Consider the following 25024-nt stretch of genomic DNA (forward strand, 5'->3'; position numbering starts at 1 on the left):
GTTCTGATGCCACTATACCACCGGCCAACCCCATGTAAGATTAAGGAGTGAAAAAAGAATACCAAGAAGCTAAAACGAATGAATGGAATGGAGGAAGTGAAATGCCCCAACACTGAGCAGATCACGCAAGTGACTAGTTTGTGCTGCATAGTTTATGTAATTCCAGTGAGAGAGAATACTTTTGACACACAGAATCTGCTCCTTTCACTTAGTATATAAATGTGAATTATATTTATACCATAATTTAAAATTGCTTTTGCATGGCAGGGTAATTGAGGGTTCTGGGGAAAAGGCAGATAAGTGGAACTAAGATCAAGTCAGCCCTGATCTGATTGAATGACAGCAGATCTGATGGGTAAGATGGCCTACTCCTTTATGATGGGACAAGCTCAGATCATTTTGTAACAAAACACATTGATGAAGGTAGAGCAGTGGATGCAGTGTATATGGATTTCAGTAAGGCATTTGATAAGGTTCCTTCAGAAAGTAAGGAGGCATGGGATCCAAGGAGACATTGCTTTGTGGATCCAGAATTGGCTTGCCCACAGAAGGCAAAGGGAAGTTGTATGGAGGTTGGTGACCAGTGGTGTTCCGCAAGGATCTGTTCTGGGACCCCTCCTCTTTGTGATTTTTATAAATGACCTGGATGAAGAAGTAAAAGGATGCATTAGTAAGTTTGCTGGTGACACAAAGGTTGGGGGTGTTGTGGATAGTCTGGAGGGTTGTCAGAAGTTACAGCGGGACATCGATAGGATGCAGAACTGGGCTGAGAAGTGGCAGATGGACTTCAACCCAGGTTAGTGTGAAGTGGTTCATTTTGGTAGGTGCAATTTGAAGACAGAGTAAATTATAAATGGTGGTGCAAGTGGTAAATCTAAATCTATTATAAATTATAAACTCTTGGCTGTGTGGAGGATCTGGGAGATCTTGGGGTCTGTGTCGTTAGGACGCTCAAAGCTGCTGTGCAGGTTGGCAGTTTTGTTAAGAAGACTTATGATGTGTTGGCATTCATCAACCGTGGCATTGAGTTCAAGAGCCGTGAGGTAACTTTACAACTATATAAGAACTTGGTCAGACCCCATTTGAAGTACTGTGTTTAGTTCTGGTCACTTCACTACAGAAAGGATGTAGATACTATAGAGAGAATGCAGAGGAGATTTTCAAGGATGTTGCCTGGATTGGAGGGCATGCCTTCTGAGAATAGGTTGAATGTAGTTGGCCTTTTCTCCCTGGGAGGATGAGAGATAACTTGATAGAGGTGTATAAGATGATGAGGGGCATTGACTGTGTGGATAGTCAGAGGCTTTTTCCCAGGGTTGAAATGGCTAACACGAGGGCACATAGTTTTAAGTTGCTTGGAAATAGTTACTGAGGGGATGTCTGGGGTAAGTTTTTCACACACACAGTGTGTGGAGTGGAGTGGCGGAAGTAGATACAATTGGGTGTTTTAAGAGCCTCTTAGATAGGTACATGGAGCTTAGAAAAATAGAGGGCTATGTGCTAGCGAAATTTTAGGTGGTCTCTAGAGTAAGTTTCATGGTTGGCACAACATTGTGGGCTGAAGGGCCTGTAAGGTGCTATAAATTTCTATGTTCTATTATGCACACATCATCCAAAAAAGCAAAATTTCATGTTGTACTTACCATTAAAGTTTATTTGTCCCATGCGCATCAAAACATACAGTGAATTGTGTTGTTTGTGTTGACAACCAACACTCTCAGGTGTCCATGGGGCAGCCTGCAAGTGTTACCACATATACCCCAGGACAGGCCTCTGGAGTCCAGCCTACAAAAACCTGGCTTCGACCTCCCCAGCAGACTCTCAAATATCTGGTATCAAAGTTCCATCACTTGTATTTTGTGATTCATCTTTGATTTCTTCTGTTTCCTTTCCTTCCCATCCATTCTCAGTGAATGAGCTGTCAGTTGCCACACCTCTGCCATGGAACATTCTTAAAATGCCTCGCCTTAAAACTCAGCTTTCCACTGACATCCACTTCCGTTTTCTCAGAAATCCTATAAAGCTCATTAGGATGTTTATCACGTAGATAATGCTATTAAGTGTAAGTTGTTTTCCTTTTCTTAAAAAAAGATCCAATACACCCATAAAATCAATCCTAAGCTACAAAAACGATTGCCTATGTCATGGTAAGGGAAAAAAACAATTGGCACGTAGCCTGCATACTCTTTTTTTTATGCACTTGGTTGTTGTAACCCACTGAACCCACTCGTGCATCTGTAATTTGTTTAAATTTCAAACAAAAACGGGGAGAGGTTTGTTGACCAAGTTGCATTTTTAATTATAGTACCACAGACAGCAAATACCTCCAGAGTCTCTGGGCAAATAATTAAAATGAAAGAAAATAGTGTTTCTGAGTTACAAATGAAGGGCCTGAAATTGAAAAGGAACTGACTTAGAGACACAGTTTTACAAGATTTTCATCAAGAATAATTTTCTGTAATATGATAATTACTTCACCAGCTTAGTAATTACAGGTCATCTTCATTTGTTTCCTATCAGTTAATTCTGATGGCTTAATTCCTTTTAGGGAAATTGGTGGCCAGCCACCACTGATTATTTTGTTAAGTGTTATTTGAATAGACAGGACAGAGGGCTATTAATCAGCCCATTTCCAATTAGCATCATGTTTAACCTAGTGATGGACACCCCAAGGTGATGTATTCATAATGATTTTTGGATTGCTATTAGTCAATTTAGCTCCTCTCAACTGAATCATAATTAAGTACCTTATTTCTTAGCATGGCTTGATTTCTTTGACTTTTAAAAGCTGCCTCCAGTACTTAATTTTAAAATAAGACTGAACTAGATGCTGGAAGACATTTTTGGCATGCAACTGTTAGCTTAAAGTAAGCAGAATATGAAACAAAAATCAAGGACGGTTTAAAGTATTGAACAAAAAACCACTGATATTACATTATGTAGTGCTGTGTAATTATAATGGATGGCAGATGGTATGTGAGTAAAGCATACCCAGAAATTGATACAAAAGCAAAAATATTTATGTGGAAAATAAATCTTGGCTACAACTTCAATTCAAGTTTTGATTATCAAAAGGTAAATTAATTTAAGGATAAAAATGTCGAATGTTTGAACTTTTTAAACTATTTCATAAATCATATGGCTTATAGTTTCTAATTAACCAGTGTGTTGGGAACAATAGTAAAATTGAAATACTACACCCCTCATCCGGTTATGGAAGAACTACAAGATGACAGAAAGTCAACCTTATGAATATCCTGTTGGAGTCTGCTCTTGTGTATAGTACTCAAATCTCCCACAAGTAAACAATGAAGAGATCAGCTTTTGTTAAAGCCAATGTCCTTCCCAAACTTTCCTTTTGGTAGGATCAAACGTTATGACCCCTGAGCCGCCTCTCGTTGATTCACGTTCTTTCATTAAACTGCTGATAGCTTTCTCTCTGATTAGCAGGTCAGCTCTCCAAGTCACTCTCTCTACACCACATTCAGGCAGACATTTCTCACAGTTCACTCACTGGTAACAACTGTCATCTATGCCTCCCTTCCCTAGTCTACTCCTTGCAAGTCAGTTCAGAAGGGCTTTTGGGTCTAAAGATTTCACATTCTTATTTTGGGGAAATCCAGTCTATGGACATGTTTCAGGAAAGGAAACCATAACCCTGACTATTTTATGCAAGATAATTGGTTTCCACTGCATACAATTTGTTCCTGTTCATATGATGTCACCTGTGCATTGTTATTTTCTGTATTTATTCCAGCGTTCTGTGTTTTCTCAAATTCAAGATTCAAGATTGTTTATTGTCATTCATTAGTGCCTGAGTATAAAGGAGAGCAAAATGATTGTTACTCTGGATCCGATGCAGCTTAAAAACACAATAAACATAAAGGGCACAATAAAAAAAACAAAAAAAAAGTATAAAAGCAGTTCCATAAAATGCAAATGTTATATGTGTGGACTGATTTTATGTACATAAGGTGATGTGTATGACATAATGGTGGTATCAGATGGGTGGGTTAATGGTGAAGGTGTGGATCAGCTTGATGGCTTCGGGGAGAAAGCTGTCTTTGAGTCTAGTGGTGCTGGCGTGGATGCTATGTAACCTCTTCCCTAATGGAAATGGTACAACTGGTCCATAAGCAAGGTGGATCTGATCCTTCATGATATTGCTGGCCTTTGTCTGGTGGGTAGACCGGTGCTGGTGATGCATCAGGCAGTTTTAAGTACCCATTGTAGAGCCCTCCTATAAAATGCTGTTAGTGAATTTCCAGCCTAATTGAACCATGGTAGAATAATCAATAGTGTGAATTTTTTTCCCTTTGATGGTTGCAGAATTGGCGGAGGGATTTGACAGAGGTGAGAGATGAATACAATACTATTAAAACAAACTGGGACAGTATATTGCTGTTGTATGAATGGCATAACTAGCAGCGTTGCCACATTACATTCTGAAAACATTATCCTCTGAAATACCAATGTATGAAACTTGGGAATGTACGTTACTTTCAGTGAAGTCCTGCGCCTCTGCTGGATGTTCTGCTTAACAGACTTTTTTGGCGTAATCCTCAAAATGTACTACCTTGCAGCTATACCCACTCATGGGGAAGTCTTTGGGAGTAAAATCTGGAGATGCAGTCCCTAAGACAGTCCAACATTGAGTTCAACATTGTCTGGCAACTCATGTGATGCCGTTGGTGTCAAACTGTTTTGGTCTCTGGCTTTCCTTTGGATTCATCAGCTATATGGAGAGGGTTGGCCTGCTGTATAGGCGCTAGCTTTCTTCCAATGTCGTATTGCCCTGGCTTGCCAATCAACAGCTAGAACACAATGTCTGTGGTTGACCCTCATGAATGGAGGGCCTCTGTACTTTTTATGATTATTATTATTTCTAAAGAGTGGATAATACTATATTTTCTATGTTAACCTTTGCATGTATTTTTGAAGTGTTTAAAAAACATTGTTACAAATTGTGCTTTTTACTGAAAATCAAAAATTGCAGATGCTGGAAATTTAACCCTCCAAAGAATTTTCCACAACGATTGCCCCCTGTTTGTTAGCCTGCCATTGCAGGGCACTAGACATGTTCTGGAGTTGATACTTGTGGTGTAATTAATATTGGGGAATTTGGACATCCACAGGAGGGAGGGCTCAATCCCCACAGGACATTTATTTGAGATATTGCTGAGCAGTTACTTCACCATTCACCAGAATATCGGGAGCATTATGATTAGCAGAGATCTATTTCCGTAATACGATATGTTGCAATGTGACAACCAGTTTAGGTAATGCTATTCATTTACAAAAATATTTATAATTTACCCTGCACTGTTATTGTTTTAAGTATAGAACTTACCACTTACACTTTTCAACAAGCACAGCAAGCATTTACAAAAGTACCCCTTACCAATAAATAATTATAAAAGATTAATTTATCCAGGCCACCCTCCTTGTCTGCTTTCAGTTTGTGTAGTTGTTTACACGTGTTAAAGTTCTGTTATCTTGGTGGTGAGGTTTGAAATGTAACTGCTAAATAGTTTCTATTTTATTAGTATGGGCATCGTTGGGAAGGCTCTGATTGCCCCTTGAGAGAATAATTTGCAAAGTAATTTCAGAGGATGCTTGATAGGCAACCACTTTAATATGGGTCTCAAGTCAGATTAGAGAATCAGAGTTTACAACAACATGGTATTTTGTGGCCTCATTACTAGAGTTGTTGTGTTGTTTTTAATTCCAGATTATCCAATTGAGTTTAAATTTCTCTGTCACCATGATGAATTTGGGCCTTTGAGTTGTTAATCCAGGTCTCTGCATGACTGTCTTGGCCTGTGGTGTTGATTTCACCTTTCCTAATGTTATTGAGTAATAGGGCACACAAAGGATCCTTCAGTCTAGCTCACACTCGCCGACCAAGATGGCAGTTGATGCTAGTCTCATTTGCCTGCCTTTAGCTTGGTATCCCTCCAAAGCAGGGGTTCCCAACCTGGGGTCCATGGACCCCTTGCTTTAAGGTATTGGTCCATAGCTTAAAATAAGGCTGGGAAACCCTGCTGTAAAGTAGCAGTTGCTATTATTTCCATAACCATTTTTCAAGAGGTGGAGGTCACTATGTGGACATTTCAGCTTTTAAATCTTTTACTTTTTTGCTTTCATAGTCACTGCATCATGTGCCCGAAATATCTTAACACTCAATGTACCTGCTTTGCATAGGGGGCATTGGACCGTTTTGTAATTCCATGCCTTGACAAACAGTCCTAATACTGAACTATAGGTGAAATGGCCAATGCTCTTTTATTGATTGCAAAAGATGTTTAATTCTTCCTTTGTGTACATGTTATAACAAGACAAATAATTTGCACTAGAGAACAAAATTGACTGGACGAACTCTAAAATGGAAACAAGGAACTCATAAATAAAATGGGGTCATATGTATTATTAAAAGCAAATACCAAACTGTTAGTTTGAGGCTGCAATCTAATCTCTGGATTCAAATGATAAAAATCAATTTGGGTTACAGTGAAGTTAATCCTGTTTTTCTATCTAGCCAAAATGATTTAACATTGCTTAGTTATCTTAAAGCAAAGTACAGCACCACACAAATTTAAAAAGAAACAAATCTGTAAAGAAGTGTTGATAATTAACATTATTAAATAATTTTAATACAGATTGTTTACATGTAATCAGTACATTCCTAACTAACGGCTTAATTGTTTTACTATTTTATTTTACTGAACTTTTATTTTCCATTTCCTTTGTCTGCCTGAGTGTTGGCTCCAAGCCAAAGAATGATTTTATGGTTGGCAATATTTTGATAGGTTGTCATCAATCTCAACATAATGTCACTATCCACTATTTGGCTGAGGGCAGCAATGTATATCCCAAGTAGAAGAAAAAAATGGTTGTGGGGTGGGGGTAGGAATCACAGATGCTGAAAATCAGAAGAGAAACAGAAACAGTTCATCCAAGAATACACTTGGATCCAAACAAGTTTAGTTAATGCTATTCATTTACAAAAATAAATATAATTTACCCACACAGTTATTGTTTTAAGTATAGAACTTACCACTTACACTTTTCAACAAGCGCAGCAAGCAGTTACAAAAGTACCTCTTACTAATAAATAATTATAAAAGATTAATTTATCCAGGCCACCCTCCTTGTCTGCTCCTTCCTTCCATTCAGTGCCATGACAGATTTACACAATGGTTAGAAAGTGCAAAGATTTTGCATTTGTATTAGTATGGTGGATAAAGATGCAACAATAGCCTGCAAAGGGGAAATAGAATAAATGCAAAAGGAAAAATGAAGATCAAAGAAAGAGTAGAAAACAGGAGATTAAACAAAAATAGAACATGATGGTAGAAAGCAAAAAAGAATCACAACTTGACACAACTGGCCTCTTGACACAACTTGTTCATTAGACATTTTGGTCTTAAAACATTAATTTTGTCTTTCTGTAGATGATACTTATCCTGCTGAGTGTTTCCAGCAATTTTTGTTTTTGTTTCATAAATCCATTTGAAGTTGCTGAATAATATTCTGTTACATGAACATTCCTTAATCAAACGATTATAGTAGCAATTGTCAGCCTCTGTTTACACCTTCAGATCCATCGTTTGTTTCTTGCGATTCTTTTTTGTTTTCTAACATCATGTTCTATTTTTGTTTAATCTCTTGTTTTCTACTCTTTCTTCGATCTTCATTTTTCCTTTTGCATTTATTCTATTTCCCTTTTGCAGGCTATTGTTGCATCTTTATCCACCATACTAATACAAATGCAAAATCTTCGCACTTTCTAACCATTGTGTAAATCTGTCATGGCGCTGAATGGAAACATGACTTTGTCCTTCAAAAAGTCCTATTCTATCTTTAATATTTTCACATTTATTTATTTTTGCAATGTGCTCACTGGCAGAAGTTGTTTAACATGGTGGTCACATCTAATAGCCTTTAAGAAGATAGTGGTGAGCTTCTACCTCCTGTGTAAGAACTTGTGAAAGGGATCTTCTGCAGAAACAATTACGCTTCTGCTCTCTTCTGTGTAGTGGAGATTAGAGGTCTGGAAGGTACTTGGTAATTTATTGCAGTACATCTAGATAGTGCACACTATAGACCTGGTGCACAGTAAAAGGAAGGATGAATTTTTATGGTAGCTAATATGATGCCATTCAAATATTTTGTCCTGAATAGTGTTGATCTTGAGTGTTGGAGCTTCACTCATCTAGGCAAGTAGAGAGATTAGAGTTTGATTTATTTTATATAATCACACACAAAACTAAACTTTAATACATTGATGCTGCAGTCACACTCTTGGAGACAGATGTAGAGAGCAATGGTCATGTCATTTGCTGCTGGATCTTCTCAATGTCTATTAAGTAATACTTCATGGAGATTAATATTTGATAGCTCCATTTAAAATAAACTGATATCTTTTTACTTCTGTTCCATATCACAAACGTTGACATTCTGAGGTTCATGCATTCCAGTCAGATGTAATATTGTTGGAAGGTCAGTAGAAACCTAATTCATTCATTTATCTGAAGCTTCTGTCAAAGTTGTAGCACCAATGAGGAGGACTCGCTGGGGAATTTCTAAATTATTGATGCTGAGAAAAGTCTATGCTATTTTTTTGTAGTCTAGTTCCACCTAACGATGCAGTGATCAATGTTGTTGCCACATTGTATAATAACACTGTTTATTGGCAGCCTTTGTCCTTCATGATGTGTAGCAGTAGTCACTACTTTTCAATTAAATATTTTCCTACATTAGGACAGTCTGGTCTAATATAATCTACTGTACATTTATTGTGGCATCCATAACATAAAATGCACAAAGCACTTCACATCAGAACGAGAAGAGTAATAGAGATAGTGGGACTAGGAAAGAATACTGTATCAGTGATTTAATAATAACAGCTGTTTGCAAGCAGTATGGAACAGCAAGAAGAACATCTCCCAGCTTTTCACTTCAACCCACCCACCTACTTTCCACCTCACCTATCACCTACCACCTTGTTCTCCTTCCCCTCCTCCACCTTCCTTTCCTGTCCTGATGAATTGACATTTCAGCCCGAATATTGGTTGTTTATTCCTCTCCATAGACTCTGCCTAACCTGCTGAATTCCTTCAGCAGTTTGGGTGTGTAACTCTGGATTTCTAGCATTTGTGGAATCTCTTGTTTAGGTCAAGGGTTCAAGTGGATTTGCAGGATGAGAAGCCTTAGAAGTTAGGGATTTCATTTTGGAACAGATTAAAGGGTCGGTTCAAAAGACACGAGACTGTTGCAGAACTCGAATAAGTAATAGATTTTGATTTTTCATATGATGAGCAAAAAAAAAATCAAGAGCCCACCAAAAGCAATAGGTTACAAACAGAGGCTGCAGTCATCTATTCATTGTTTCACTTAAGCCCATCAGAGACATAGTATGGAATAAATGTTTATCTGTGCCTCAAATCATCTTGACAGAAAAATCCCATTCACTTTATTAAGTTCATGCTGTCTTCTGTAGGGCAACCCAATTCTTATTAATCCCATTTACGGTCTTGGTCTATAACCTTCAATGCCTAGGTGATCTAAATGTTCATTACACACCTCTTAAATGCTGTCAGTAATTCTGTGGAGGTGGGTTCAAGGTACTTGCCATTCTCTGGGTGAAAGGAATTATGGCTCATGATCTGTTATCCTTCATCTAAATCTCTGTCCTTTAGTTTTAGATGAGAGGAAAACTTTCCAAAAATGTACCCTGTCTTTACTCAATTTATTATCCCTGCTCTTTGGAAAACTGATCTAGTCTCTTCAGTTTCTCCTCATTACTATATTGCTCCATCCCAGGCAACATCCTGGTGAGTCTCCTTTGTATCCTCTGCAATGCAATCACATCTTTCCTATACCTTGGTGACTGGAATCACATCATTACTCCAGTTGAAGTCTGACCAATGTTTTATAAATTTGGAGCATGACTTCCATACCTTTATATTCACTGCCCCAACTAATGAAGGCCAGCATCCCATATGCCCTTCTAACTGTGTTATCTACCAGCTCTACCAAATTCAAGAATTTATAGACTTGTACTCTAAAGTCCCTTTGTGTCTTGATTCTCTCTAAGGCTTTGCCATTCATGCCTTTGTCTTGTTAGTACTCACAAAATGCATCACCTGTGATTTCTCAATCCATTTCACCATCACATTGATATCACCTTGTAACTTACGACTACCCTCCATACTGTGTACAACTCCATTGATCTTACTCTTAATCTAACTGATTATGGCCTTCGTACTTTATTTGTCTATCTGTACTACACTTTCTCTGTAACAGTAACACTACATTCATTAGGTGCACCTCTACACCCTAATGCAAATATCTAACTAGGCAGTCATGTGGCAGCAACACAATGCATAAAGCCTTGTAAACATGGTCAAGAAATTCAGTTTTTCAGACCAAACAGCAAAATGGGGAAGAAATGTGATCTAAATGACTTTGATTGTGGATGCGGTGGTTGGATTATCTCAGAAACTGATGAAATTCCTGGGATTTTCACAAACATTCTCTAGAGTTTACAGAGAATGGTGCGAAAAGCAAAACATCCAGTGAGTGGCAGTTCTGTGGGTGAGAACTCCTTGTTAATGAGAGAGGTCAGGGGAAAGGCCAGACCGGTTCTAGATGACAGGAACTTGAATAACCACTCTTAACAGTGGTGTCGAGAAGAGCATCTCTGAATGCACAGCATACTGAACCTTGAAGTGGATGGGCAGAAGACCACAAACATGCTCAGTGGCCCCTCTATATGGACATGAGGTATCTAATAAAGTGACCACTGAGTTTATATTCTACACTTTTATTTCCATTTTGGCCCCACATATTTTTATTTATTTCTTTAATGCATTTGCTTTGGAAAACTTCAGTGTGCTGTGAATCAAAGTGTTTGGAAGGGCTACTGTAACTGTTCAACCACTGAGGAAACTCCACGCCAATGCAATTGATGTTGTCAGTTATTGACAGGTACAGCACAGAGCCCTCCATGTTTGCTGACAGGTGCCAGTGGCAAGAATCTGGTTATTGACTAACACTTGACAGCTGATTGGAAAACAAGCTGACCTTTTCATTTTCATGCTGGGGACTTGAAAGCTGCCTGTCAATAACCCCTTGACTCAAATGGTCATACAGAATTAAAGTATGAACTCAGAAATAGTAAGGCCACAATAAAATCACTTACTTTACTATCTCTAGGTGAATTAATATGTTCTCTCAAGAAAGACATTTGATTAATTCTCTTCCTTATGAAAGTGACATATATATCAGTTCTGTGAAACGAAACACAATTCCAGCCTTTTCATGGTCTACTCCCAATTGTAGGTGTTACATAGATTAAAAAAACACTAAAAACCCCAAGTTTTGCTTTAGTGGTGGTATGAAAGCATAGGGGTTAGTGTAAAGCTTTATAGCATCAGCCATCCAGATTCATTTCCTGTAAGGTAGTGGTCGCCAACCCGTTGATCACGATTGACTGGTCGATCTTTGAGACTTTCCCAGTAGATTCCGAAAAAATAAATAAATACAGAAATACTGTTGAGAGTTTGTTTCCAGGTTGCAGGGTTTTAGTTTCGTTCCTTCTGCCCAGTGCGCATGTGTGTAGCTCCCCTGCACTATACAATGTACTTCAGTGACCCCCAACCACTAGGATGCGAGGAAACGATATGAGTCAGCTGCACCTTTCCTCATTCCTTGTCACGCCCACTATTGAACTTGAATGCACACGAGGTCATCAGTCGCCTAAATGCCGTGATACCCTCGTGCCAGGGATCACTGGTTGGCCTCGCGCAGCTAGCGGGAAGTGCCGTTGCTACTGGCCCGGAGCGCGGACAGATGGGCGCCGCCTCTAAACCTGTTTAGCACACCAAATGTTCGTGGGGAACCCGGTGCAAATATATTCGCAGACCTAATTCGGGTTTTGTAAGTAGCAGAGCAGCTACCACACTGCAATCTACTGAAGCAAACTTCTGTCGGCCGATAGATCCTGCGGGGTGGGGGCACGCGTCCTGTCGCACTCCTCGCTTTGTTGGTCGTTCTCTCTAGACTGCGACAGCCATAGCCCCGGCAAGGGGACCTCCGGCCCTGACCTTGTCCTCTCACCCCATTCACGACCAACCGCACTTGGCCAAGGTGTCTGGTGGTGGGCGGGTGGGAAGCTGGAGTTCGGGCCCGGAAGCTGTCTTATGAGGCAATGAAGCACTCAAAACTGCTTCGGTACCTTGAGTCCAAGCACACTGCACTTAAAGACAAACCAGTTGAGTTTTCTCAGATGAAAAAACGTGAGCAAGCGGGACAGAAACTAAGTGCTGAGAGCTGTGAAAACTAATTTGCGGAATAGACTGGACATAAAGAACCTGCTTTGAGTATTGCTGTATGCCCGTCGTGTTTAACACCGCCCCCCCCCCCCCATCGGCCAGTCTGCAAGAATATTGGCAATATTAAAGTGGTCTGCGGTGCAAAATAGGGTGGGTACCCTTGGTGTTCATACATTATTTCTACTTCCGGGTTGCGGTGTTTTACTTCCGGTCTTTTTCTGCCCCAGTGTGCTTGTGTGTAACTAATCGATCTGGGGTCGATCTTGCCTTTCACTAAGGCCGAGGTAGAAGATCTAGGGCTTCAAAAGGTTGGTGACCACTACTGTAAGGTGTTTGTACATTCTCTCCTGGAACTGCATGGGTTTTCCCCCATGTGGTCTGGTTTCCTCCCACAATCCAAAGACATACGGGTTAGTGAGTTAGTAGGTTAATTGGTCACATTGGTGTAATTTGTTGGCATGGGTCCATTGGGCTGGAAGAGCCTGTTAATTTGCTGTATCTCTAGAGAAAATAAAATCAGTTTTTGAGGATGTGACTAAGTCTGTCACCAGTGGTGTGCCTCAGGGATCTGTTCCAGGACCCCTTCTCTTTGTGATTTTTATTAATGACCTGGATGAGGAAGTGGAAGGATTAGTTAGTAAGTTTGCTGATGACACAAAGGTTGGGGGTGTTGTGGATAGTGTGGATGGCTGTCAGAGGTAGGACATTGATAGGATGTAAAACTGGGCTGAGAGGTGGAAGATAGAGTTCAACCCAGAAAGGTGTGAGGTGGTTCATTTTGGTAGGTCAAATATGATGGCAGAATATAGTATTAATGGCAAGACTCTTGGCAGCATGGAAGATCAGAGGGATCTTGGATCCGAGTCCATAGGATGCTCAAAGCAGCTGTGCAGGTTGACTCTATGATTAAGAAGGTGTATGGTGTATTTGCCTTCATCAACCGTGGGATTGAGTTTAAGAGCTGAGAGGTAATGTTACAGCTGTATAGGTCCTTGGTCAGAACCCAATTGGAGTACTGTGCTCAGTTCTGGTCACCTCACTACAGGAAGGATATGGAAACTATAGAAAGAGCAGGGGAGATTTACAAGGATATTGCTTGGATTGGGGAGCATGCCTTACAAGAAAAGGCTGAGTGAACTTGGCCTTTTCTCCTTGGAGCGATGGAGGATGAGAGGTGACATGATACAGGTGTATAAGATGATGAGAGGTGTTGATCGTGTGGATAGTCAGAGGCTTTTTCCCAGGGCTGAAATGGCTATCATGAGAGTGCACAGGTTTAAGGTGCTTGGAAGTAGGTACAGAGGAGATGTCAGGGGTAAGTTTTTTTTAATGCAAAGAGTGGTAAGTGTGGAATGGACTGCCAGCAATGGTGGTGGAGGTGGATACGATAGGGTCTTTTAAGAGACTCCTGGATAGGTACATGGAACTTGGAAAAATAGAGGGCTATGGGTAACCCTAGGTAATTTCTAAAGTAAGTACATGTTTGGCACAGCATTGTGGGCTGAACGGTCTGTATTGTGTTGTAGGTTTTCTATGTTTCTAAAATAATTTTCCTTTTTTTATTCTTTGGGATATTGTTCTGTGTTAGATATTTCTGAACATGATGAAAATCCCAATGAACTAAGTGAAATACTGTAGTTCAAGGTTACCAAAGAGCCATGGCATTGAGTGGTTGGTAAAAGAGCAGAGATTACTTTTTTGGGTGGGTTACGGGAAGAGTTCACAGGTTGGGTTCATGCCCTGACAAGTACTTATGAATACTGAGGTTACTGCCTGATGGCATGTCAGCCATAGTGCTCAGTAATATTGGCACTAAATCAGAACCCTTCACTATCAACATGGGTCAAATGGGGTTGTATCATTGTGCCCACCCCATTTGGCATTTTTATTGCTTCCATCCTTCACCTCATTGGCCATGACACAGGGAATCCCAACTGTGTATAGAATGGACAGCAGGCTTTTCAACCTCAACTGGTTCAAGGCCAAGAACAAAGTCAGCACCACCACTGTCATGGAGCTTCAGTATACAGATGACAATGTCTTTGCACCACGCTGTGAAGAAGAACTCCAGTGTATCCTGAATGTCCTTGCCAATGCATATAAAACGTAGTGTCTTCTTTGAATATAAACAAAACATAGGTACTATATCACCCAACACCCAACCAGCCATTTATCCAGTTCTCCATAAAAGTTGATATTGCCCTTGAAAATGTGGACTACTTTCCCTACCTTGGCAGCATTCTCTCCTCAAAAGCAGATAACGACCCAGATCAACCACCTCCTGAGTAGTGCAATGGTCTTTAGAGCAGTTGTCCTTCCTCTGAATGGAATTGAACCATACACCACCTACAGTAGACATCTGAAAGCCCTTGCATAGTATCACCAAAGAACCTTTTGAAAGATTTTGAGGATCAGCTAGAAGGACAGATGCACTAACAACAGCATTCTGGAGGAAGCCAACATAAACAGCATCTCCACCATGATAAAGTAACACCAACTCCAATGGATAGGTCATGTCAACACCTCTGCCCCAGTAGATCTTTTAATCCCAGTTGAAGGAAGGTCAGTGAGCCCCTGGTGGGCAATGGAAGTGCTTTAAACATAAATTCAAAATCATCCTGAAGAAATTAAACATTACCTCTTAAAAACTAGGAAGACATTGTACTCAATAGATACACCTGGAAGAAATTTGTTCAAGAGGGAGCTATGTTACATGAGAGTGACCTCCACTGTGCTGCAGAGAACAAACAGTAGCTGCAAAAAGGGAGACAGAACAACCAAAAGTCCCACCCACTAACCACAGCCACCACTTACTTGTGTGAATACTGCACCAGAACATGTGGATCCTGGATCAACACCTCTCTGCTTGAGGACCCACCAATAGACAACCCCTTAGGAGAACATTTTGGATGACTCAGGTGATTGCAAGATGTAGTAAAGAGCAATGGGATGCCCTTTTTGGGTGGTTGAAGGGAAGAGTTCATGTGTTGGGTTCAAACAGGAAAGGAACAGATTACCTCCGGTATTTTCATAGTCATACAGCACAGACAGGCTCTTCAGCCCACTGAATCCATGTCAGCCATTAAGTAACCATTCACACTAATCTTATTTTAGTCGTCCATCTTCTCATTAACTCTCTCCAGATTATACCACACACCTATCCTCGGGGCAATTTACAAAGGACAATTAAATGACCAACCCACATTTCTTCGGAACATGAGAAAAAGCCCACTGTTGCAATCTGCAAACTCCACACAAGCAGCACCACAGGTCAGGATCGAACTAGATCACTGAAAATGTGAAGCAGCAGATGTGATGTAGTGGCATTATAATGTTCTGTGACTGATATGCTAATATTTGGATAGCTCCTTCAAAGAATTGATAGAGATATGAAGATCGAAATGATCTGTGTGCTGCAATATTGTTTACTTTGTGTCTTCACTCCTAGCAGTTCATTCAATTTAGTGGTGAAAAGGATATTTTGACACCATTTTTCAGCCACTCTGCTCCCCTTGAGAGTTCACGTTAACCAGGAAGTTCACTCTGAGAGTTCAGACACTAATCCTACTTTGCTGTCAGTCTGAATGCAAGAAGTTCCAGTGTTAGAAAGTCCAAATTTATGTTTGCAGATTTATGAACAAAGCAATTTTGATTTCATTTCAAAACATGGAGGGAGAAATTAGTGAGTGTTTTGCATTTGAAAATTAGCCCTTTGATTTTCTGAATTAATTTAGGGAGAATTCTAGCAATACAGATGATACTTCTCCCAAAATTGACAGTAGCTGCAAGGATTCCTCTTTATTATTTGCCACTCATTCCTCTGAGTGCTGGTGATGTCTAGAAGAATTTCAGGATTGTGACTCTTGACATTGCAATATTTTGGAAGATTAAGCTTTTTTGGGGTGTAGACTTGCTAGCTAACGTGCACCCCTGTCATTCATTGAGACTCAAAAAGACGCTGGTAAAATAACCACACACGTAGCAGAAACTACAGCCATGCTGTGTCATTGTGGGCATCAGCAGGGCACTAAGGAGTCAACAAGAAAGAAGCGAATCTTTGCTTTGGTATTGGTTTATTATTGTCACATGTACCAAGATATAGTAGAAAACTTGTCTTGTATACTGTTTCAACTCATTTATCACAAGTATGTAGAAACATAGATACCCACATTGTCCACCCACATTGTTCAGCAATACAGAAATCTCTATCATTTAGAACATAGAACACTACAGCACAGTACGGGCCTTCGGCCCACAATCTTGTGCTGATCTTTTAACCTCAGATTCAGATTCAGTTTATTGTCATTTATAAACCACAATTACAATGCAGTTAAAAAATGAGACAACGATCTCCGGAATGATATCACGAAAAAGCACAAAACAGACCACACAAGAAAAACCACATAACTTTTGGTAATCCCCAATCCAGAGTCCAGAGAGGCTGCTGCGTATCGATATCGTGCTACCGTCTTAGCACGTTCCCCGGAAAGGAACTACAAACCCATCAAACAAACCTAAAGCTACAAGACCTACACAAAACCACATAGATTACATATAGTTTCAACAGTGCAGACAATACCATAATTGATAAAAGACTGACAAAGTCCACATAATTATACCACATAGTTTCAACAGTGCAAAGCAATACCACAATCTGATAAAGAGCAGTCCATGGCACGGTTTAAAAGGAAGGTCACTAAGTCCCGACAGCCCATCATCTACTCTAAGATCTGCCTAACCCTTCCTTCCTATGTAGCTCTTCAGTTTACTCTTATTAATTTGTCTATCTAAGAGGCAATAAAATGCTCCTAATATATTTACCTCTACCACCACCATTCAACTTTGTGTATATAAAAAAAATCTTTCCTCCAATCTCCTTAAAATTATATCCCCTGGTATTAGCCATTTCTGCCCTAGGAAAAAGTCTCGGCTATCCACTTGATCTATGCTTCTTATCATCTTGTATACCTCTGTCAAGTCACCTTTCATCCTTCTTTGCTTGAAAGAAGAAAGCCCTATCTCGCTCAAGCTATCCTCATAAGACATACTCTCCAGTCCAGGCAGCATCCTAATAAATCTCCTCTGCACCCTCTCTAAAAATTGTACATCCTTTGTATAATGGGGAGACCAGAGCTGAACATATTTCAAGTAGGGTCCAACCAGTGTTTTGTAGAGCTGCAACATTACCTCGTGGCTCTTGAACTCAGTCCTCTGACTAATGAAGGCCAACACACCATGCACCTTCTTAACCACCCAATCAACTTGTGCAGCAACTTTGAGGGATCTATGGATGTGGACCCAAAGATCCCTCTGATCTGTAATTATACAGGTCAAATCATTACACCATGCATTGAGCTAGACTAAAACAATAAAGTAAAATGTAAAAGTTACTGAAAAAGTGTAGCACAGGTAAATGATATAGATCTTTCATCTTCCCACACAAATGGTCAGAACACTATTATGGTGCAGATGAGTCCTGTAGAAAAAAGTTTGAGAAATGGAATTGATAATCTATTCATTGCAGAATATCTACAGTTTTACTCTGAAATTAAGCTGCTTGTTGCTCATCACCTACAACACATTGATGTCGGGGGGGCATGGCAGTGGTAGTTTTACTGCTGATCGGAAGAAGATTGGACTTTTTTCTTAGTGGAGTGGTCAAAATCTCTGGCTTGAACAAAATCTTATTTGAGTCTTCCTGTAGAGGTGTTTGAAATATGTCAAGCACTGTAAGATTTTCAAAGAATAGTATGTATCTTGACTTCTGGAAAGAATAGCTAAAAATACATAGGCCAAGAACATTCCCCTGAATAACTCCTGTATTATTGTTCTGGGTTGCTAGATCTTTTGTTCTATTTAGAATAGAATGTGATGAAGAATTCTTTACTGTAAAGATGAAACTTTTTTGATCAGGTCCCTCCTGCCAGGCTCTTTGTATTGGATAGGTTTGTGAGGATGTAGCCAACTTCCTCATGAAGTACCTAGCAGGTCAGCAGATTTATGCAGTTCAATTTCACAGATAATAATGTATATTCTTTAATTTCTTGCCATAACCACCAACCAACCACATTGTCTTTTAAGATGACTGACAGGCAAGATGTTTTTATTTTTAAATCTTTATTAATTTTTAAGCAAACATGAATGAAACATGAATACAGAGAGTTTGAGAGTACATAGTTAATAGTTTAAATAGACATTCAAATATATGATAATGAATATATAATAACCTCCCAAACTCATAGTATCTATGAAGAAAAGAAATAAAAAACACTAACCAACATGGGCCATTGCATAATGTCAAATATATACAGTAGTGCCAATAACTCCGAACCTCCATTCAAATAATTAAGGATAATAAAAGTGAGGTTTAGGAAAAGACAATTTAACTCATGAAAATGTTGAATAAATGGTCTCCAAGTTTCTTCAAATTTAACTGAAGGATCAAAGACAACACTTCTAATTTTTTTTAAGCTCAAACAAGAGATAGTTTGAGAAAACCACTGAAATATAGTTGGAGGATTAATTTCTTTCCAATTCAATAAAATAGATCTTCTAGCCATTAATGTAGCAAATGCAATCATTCGTCGAGATGAGGGGGATAAACGACTATTATCCGCCATTGGTAAACCGAAAATTGCAGTAATAGGATGCGGTTGGAAATTGATATTCAGAACTGTTGAAATAATACTGAAAATATCTTTCCAGTAATTTTGCAAACAAGGGCAAGACCAAAACATATGGATCAATGAAGCAACATCAGAATGACATCTGTCACAGGTTGGATTAACATAAGAATAAAATCTAGCAAGTTTATCCTTAGACATATGAGCTCTATATACAACCTTAGATTGTATTAGGGCAGGTTTAGCACAAATAGAAAATGAATTGACTAATTGTAAAATTTTCTCCCATTGCTCAGTGGGTATAAGATAATGAAGTTCTTTTTCCCATTCCTTCTTAATTTTTTCTGATACTTCAGGCTGTATTTTCATGATCGTATTATAAATGACAGCTACTAAACCCTTCTGACAAGGATTCAGAGCTAAAATTCTTTTCGCAATGTCCAATGGACATAGTTTCGGAAAAGACTGTAACTCATTATTCAAAAAATTTCTAACTTGCAAATATCTAAAAAAAATTAGTTTTAGGTAAATTATATTTATTAGATAGCTGTTCAAAGGACGTAAAGCTATCAGCTAAAAATAGATCACGAAAACATGTTATACCTTTTGTTTTACATAAAACAAAGGCTTGATCCATAAAAGAGGGCCAAAAAAGAAAGTTAAATATTATAGGGCTTGATAAGATGAACTTATTCAAGCCAAAAAATTTACGAAATTGAAACCAAATTCGCAATGTATGTTTGACTATAGGATTAGTTATTTGTTTATTCAATTTAGATAAAAAGTAAGTAAAAATCCTAAAATTGAAAACAATGAAAAGACTTGTACAGATTTACATTCCAAATTTACCCATTGTGGGCAAGGCAAGATGTTTTTACACAAATCAGTCCATGTGTTATTATATTCTACCATATTTTGTTTTCCAGCACGAGAAATGACAAGAGGAAAGTTCTTAAACATCTTGGAACGGCCCAAGAAGTAGCTGTATAACTGCAAACAGCTTGCTTCTGCAAGAAGACTCAGCACTTGTTCAGAGACAGTCACTGTCTGCTTCAGATCTACAAATGCCTTCACGTGGCATCTGTTCAAACTGCCTATATAATAGTGCAACACAAGACCACATTTTGTGAAGAACTCATCTTTTAGCCTGCAAGGCAAATTGTTTTTAAAGGCAAACAGAGATCACAATTAGTGTCAAAGGGACAGAGTTTGGTTTATCACATGCATGTTAAATAACAAAGTTATTATTGTGGTGTACTAATCTAGATATATTTTCCATAATCTACTGTTCTCCTGCAGCAGCGGTGAGGTTATGCAGAATGATAGCACTTTAGTTAAAGACATGTGATTCTTAACAGCACATGTCCATCTTTACAAAATAGTATTACTTCTGACGGGGTAACAAATTACAAAAATATACAGTGCCTGGGTATGCAATTAAACTGCTACCACAATTCTCACTTCTGAATACCATGTAGATTAATGCAAGACAGTGCATTTCAAAAGACGTAACAATCTTCTAGGTTTCAGATGAGGTCTGTCGAGCATTCAGCATTTCTGATAATTTGAGAGATCATCTTGTTTTTATTATTTTGCTGCCTTGCAGTGTTTTTTAATCCATATATTGTGATAGGATCTATAAAAAATTTAGTTGACTCTGTACTGAACTGGTACTCTTCAAAGTAAAACAGCAAGAAGGTTTAGTTGGAAATTCTCATGTTACATTAAAGTACATTTTCCACCATCATGCTATAAAAGACTGGGCTGGCAAACCAAAAAAAAATTAGAAGGAGGAAACAAGATAAGGTATATAAATAACATGCCCATTGACAAAACCGAGCAATTAAAATTGTTTCTGGATCTTTTTGATCCAGAGAAAGGCCATATGAAAAAAATTGGAAAGAGTACAACAGGTAAGAAATTCTGATTTAAATGAATTTTCCAGGGAAGTAAATTTCACTTTCTGTCTGCTTTTTATTCTTTAGTATCACATTAAAATTGACACATTTAATTATTGCCTGATTAACTTTGAAAGAAAAAAAAACTTACTTTGTTTTGCTGACCCTTCCTCCGGGAGGACTTAGTCTGTAATGTTCTGTGATCAACTTGAAGGTTTATTTAAAGTAGGCTGCTAAGATTGTAGGTGAATTTTTGGGACAGGGTTATATTAAAAAAAATATATTTTAAACCAAATTTTGATTGAATATTTTATATTTGAGGTAAAGAACATAAAGCTAAGCTCTTGATGTACTTTATGGTAACCTTACACATCTGGGACAGATGTCATTAGAAATCTTGGGGAGTGGAAGGACTCCAAATTTTCATATCCAGTCTGATGTGTTGCTCTGCAAGATATTGTTCAGCCCAGTCTAATAAACACATGATAAGGTGAAAGCCATCCTCTAAGAATGTATTTGTAGCCTTATTGAGCTGAAGTCCAATGTTTTGGAATAAGGATCAGGGCGAGATGATAGGAATAGACTGACGACGGATATAGCTGGAAACTTGACCACTGAAGCAGTTTGGAGGCATCCCAAACAGATTAGGCCTTACAGTTTTATTTGTAAAAGGATTGGCTCCCAAGTCTCAGTCACATGTATCTTTGAGGCCTCTCTTCAATGGATTTTTACTTATGTAGATGTATCTGGACTATTGCTGTTTAAGTTTTATGCTTGGGTTTAGTTTTTTTTAGACGTGTGAAACAGGACTTATTTTCTTCAGCAGTCTTGTGCACTAATTAGTCAAATACTTCTATGATACATTTTATTTTTGAATTAATAAATGTGAATTACTTTTAAAAAATCTTCTCAATCATTTGAATGCAGCCCTTGGAAATAAATATTTAATTGAAAATCAACCACTATTGCATTTTCTAATAAATAGTTTACTATGTCCATGTGGGCAAATGAGATTGACTTCTGGGAGGTGTTTTTTAAATGATTTTCTGCCTTTATGGGGAGAAATAAGGGTGGAGATTAAAATGAGGGAGAGTGTTGTAAAAGGAATGTTTTGGAGCAAATTATTTATTAATTGTCATTGTAAATATAATCCAAAAAATGCTGTAGTGTGCATCTTGTCCTGAACGACTTTAACTGGATTTCCATTGTCCTTCAGATTGCTCCATGTTTATGCTGTTCATTGTTTGAAAATTTGATTTGTTTCACCTGTCAAATGAAAGAAGTGGATAAAGAAAAATAACAAGGAAATAGCAATGACCAATTAGGGTGAATCTAGTGGAGAAAAGATGACTAAAAGAAAAATACACATTAATTATGTTTGTGAGTGTAATTTTGCTGTTTGTGAAATTAAGAATGAATGGTGTCAAATGTTAAATGTTCTTGAGCTATTGGGAAGTAGACAGTCGCGGATGCTGGCAATCTGAATTTAAAATGTAGAATCTTTGAAGTAACACCATCTGCGGAGAATTGAGATGCTTTTCTCTCTCTACAGATGGTGCCTAACATGCTGAGTATTTTCAGCTTTCATTTTAGATTTCCAATATCTGCAGAGTTTTGCATTTTTAAGATTTTTGTATTGGATGGCTTTGGCATTGCTTTTTCTTTTTCTACTTCGGTTTTCAAGCATCTTCCTCTGTTTACACCTTCTTCAGATAGATTATCACTCATTTCATTCAAATCCCTGTTAGTCACCACCTATGTTCCCTCTAAGCTGTGCGCGTACACACGTTTTTCAACCAGCGCACAAAGGAAATTAATGTGTGCACAAAAGGTTAGTTACCTAAAATAATGTAGTAATTAATAATTATTGAAAATAATCTTTTAGTTGAATGTTACTGTTAACTAGTTAGTCGGTTTTTCAAATACCACAATGCACGTCACTAATTTATATCACCTCACCTTTCCTGTTCTGGTTTGTACAGCTCCATCACGGCAGCCATCTTTGGCGGACAGTGTTCCTATCGTAAAGTTTACAAAGATCTGTTTCAAATCCTGTAGGTAGCTTACTAAGTTTTCATTGGAAAAAAAAATTGATTCACTATGTTGAATTCAAAAGAAGCGAAGGGCGTGAAGCGCAAAAGAGCTGCAAATTTGTTTAAAGTTGAATGGCTTAACAAAATAGTAGAAACTGCTGCACCGAAAACATCACAGTAGATACAAGTTCGCTGTTCATTTTTATAAATAGTCCTTGTGTTCATTTAGGAGAAAAGTTGCCTGAAGATGAAGTACAAGAATGGTCAGCTTTTGATTTCTCCGCAATTGCAGATTGTGACTTCACATTTGGCGATGAACAAGTTAATGCCATATGTCTAAAATATCATGATGTTTTTAGCTGAAAATACTGCAATAGTTAGACAGTTTAATGATTTCAAATTTTCTGTGCAAGAAAAAATTAAATCCAGACTGATTTCAAACTTTGCTCAAATGGTGGCATTTGTACTTCAAAATGAACAGTTTTGCGACCTTGATGGACATTGGGGGAACCTTTCTTGCGTCTAGTGTGGACTGTGAGCAAGGTTTTAGCTTAATAAATTAACTTAAAAACAAGCTCAAAAACTGTTTAGGTGAATCTGATTTGAATATGTTAATGAGAATCAAAAGCTATCAATTGGATGGAAACTCTATTAGTCAAGATAGAGTTTACGAAGAACGGGTAAATGACAGACAGGAGAGAGAAAAAATAACTGAGTGACTTAAATATTTGTTATTTTGTTGTTATCCTATGCAGTTTTATGTCAAATATTTTGTAAACCTACATAAACTCCACCATGTGTACATTCAGTGCGCACATACTTTTGTCACAGGAAAAAAATTGGTACAACATAAGAATTTTGTGCACACTGACCACTAAAAATTAGAGGGAACCTTGGTCTCCACCCTGTCATACACATTCCCTTTTCCCTTCTGTACAATTTGAAATTCTTCAGGCCTGAAGCTTTGCTCCAGCTCTCCACAGATGCTGCCTGACCTGTTGAGCATTCTCTACATTTTCTGGTTTTATATCAACAGCAATTTTATCATTCAACCTCTCCTCAGCTACACCCTGTCCCAAACTTCTATTGTTTATCTCCTTGCAATTTAAAAACTTTATTCATTTCTAACTTTTAACAGTCCTGAAATATGAACTATGTTTTTCTCTCCACAGATGCTGTCTGACCTACTGAGTAGTTCCGGCATTTTCTGTCTTTACTCTTGAGCATGAAGTACTGAACCAGTGTGATCAGTGTCTAAGAGCAGCGTAACCCTTTTCAGAGAGGCACAACTTTCTGCCAAGATAGAATTAAAAAATCTCTAGGAATAGCATATCTTTATTGTTATCAATCTCTAAAGTTGGATATTAAATCAAGTCAATTTATTAGAAGTCCTTGCTATCTGAGTTGCCAGCCTGAAAGAATTGCAATCAGAATAATTTGCACTAATGACATAAATTCAGCTAAATCTATCCAGCTCTCAGTTCTCCCAGTGGTAATCAGAGTTTATTTGAGGTCCTCTAGAAATTCTGTGCTGTTTTGGTAGAATTTAGGTGCACCATTGGAAGAAATAGCCCCAATATTGCTAGCACTCTCCTTGTGACTTTAAAGTACACAAGCAGATTAGTTTCATCTGCACATTTGCAAGATGCATGGCATTATCTTCTCTTGTATTTTTCCCTCCTCAGTTAGCTCCATAAACAGAGAATTTGCTCTTCACTTCTCAGTCTTTTAAATGGTAGATTATTTATCACATGTACATTGAAATCTACAGTGAAATGTGTCACTTCCAATCAACACACCCAAGGGTATGCTGGGACCAGCCCACAAGTGTTGCCTCACACTCTGACACCCACATAGCATGCTCAACGTGACACACAATACAGGACAACACAAGCAGTAGCGATATCAAGAGAACAACTGCAAAACAAGCACCTTTACCTCACTCATCCACCCACTGACATTCCTTTGCCCTGCACATTTAAACTCGCGGACCTCGGCACTCCAACCTCTTGTCTCTGGGTTGGACTACCAGACTTGCACACATTGGGCCTCCAATCTTCAATTTCTAATCCACCCCAACCTCTGGACTCGCCAACCAGTCTTCGGCCTTTTGGGTTTTCTGCTTCTGGACG

General features: G+C 38.5%; 1 protein-coding gene across 2 annotated transcripts in view; it reads left to right on the forward strand.

The window, feature by feature from the left end:
* lin52 (lin-52 DREAM MuvB core complex component) overlaps positions 1-23257 on the forward strand; it is a 77836-nt gene extending 54579 nt beyond the window's left edge. For both annotated transcript variants that reach the window (XR_009510520.1, XM_059961945.1), the window contains one exon: positions 19888-23257. Coding sequence is in view for 1 of the 2 variants with exons in the window: in XM_059961945.1 (XP_059817928.1) it covers positions 19888-19943 (56 nt within the window). In the remaining variant the exon portion in view is untranslated. The remainder of the gene's footprint in view (positions 1-19887) is intronic.
* The last annotated feature ends 1767 nt before the right edge of the window (positions 23258-25024 follow it).

Source organism: Hypanus sabinus, chromosome 2 (assembly GCF_030144855.1).
Source record: "Hypanus sabinus isolate sHypSab1 chromosome 2, sHypSab1.hap1, whole genome shotgun sequence".
Lineage (NCBI taxonomy): Eukaryota > Metazoa > Chordata > Chondrichthyes > Myliobatiformes > Dasyatidae > Hypanus > Hypanus sabinus.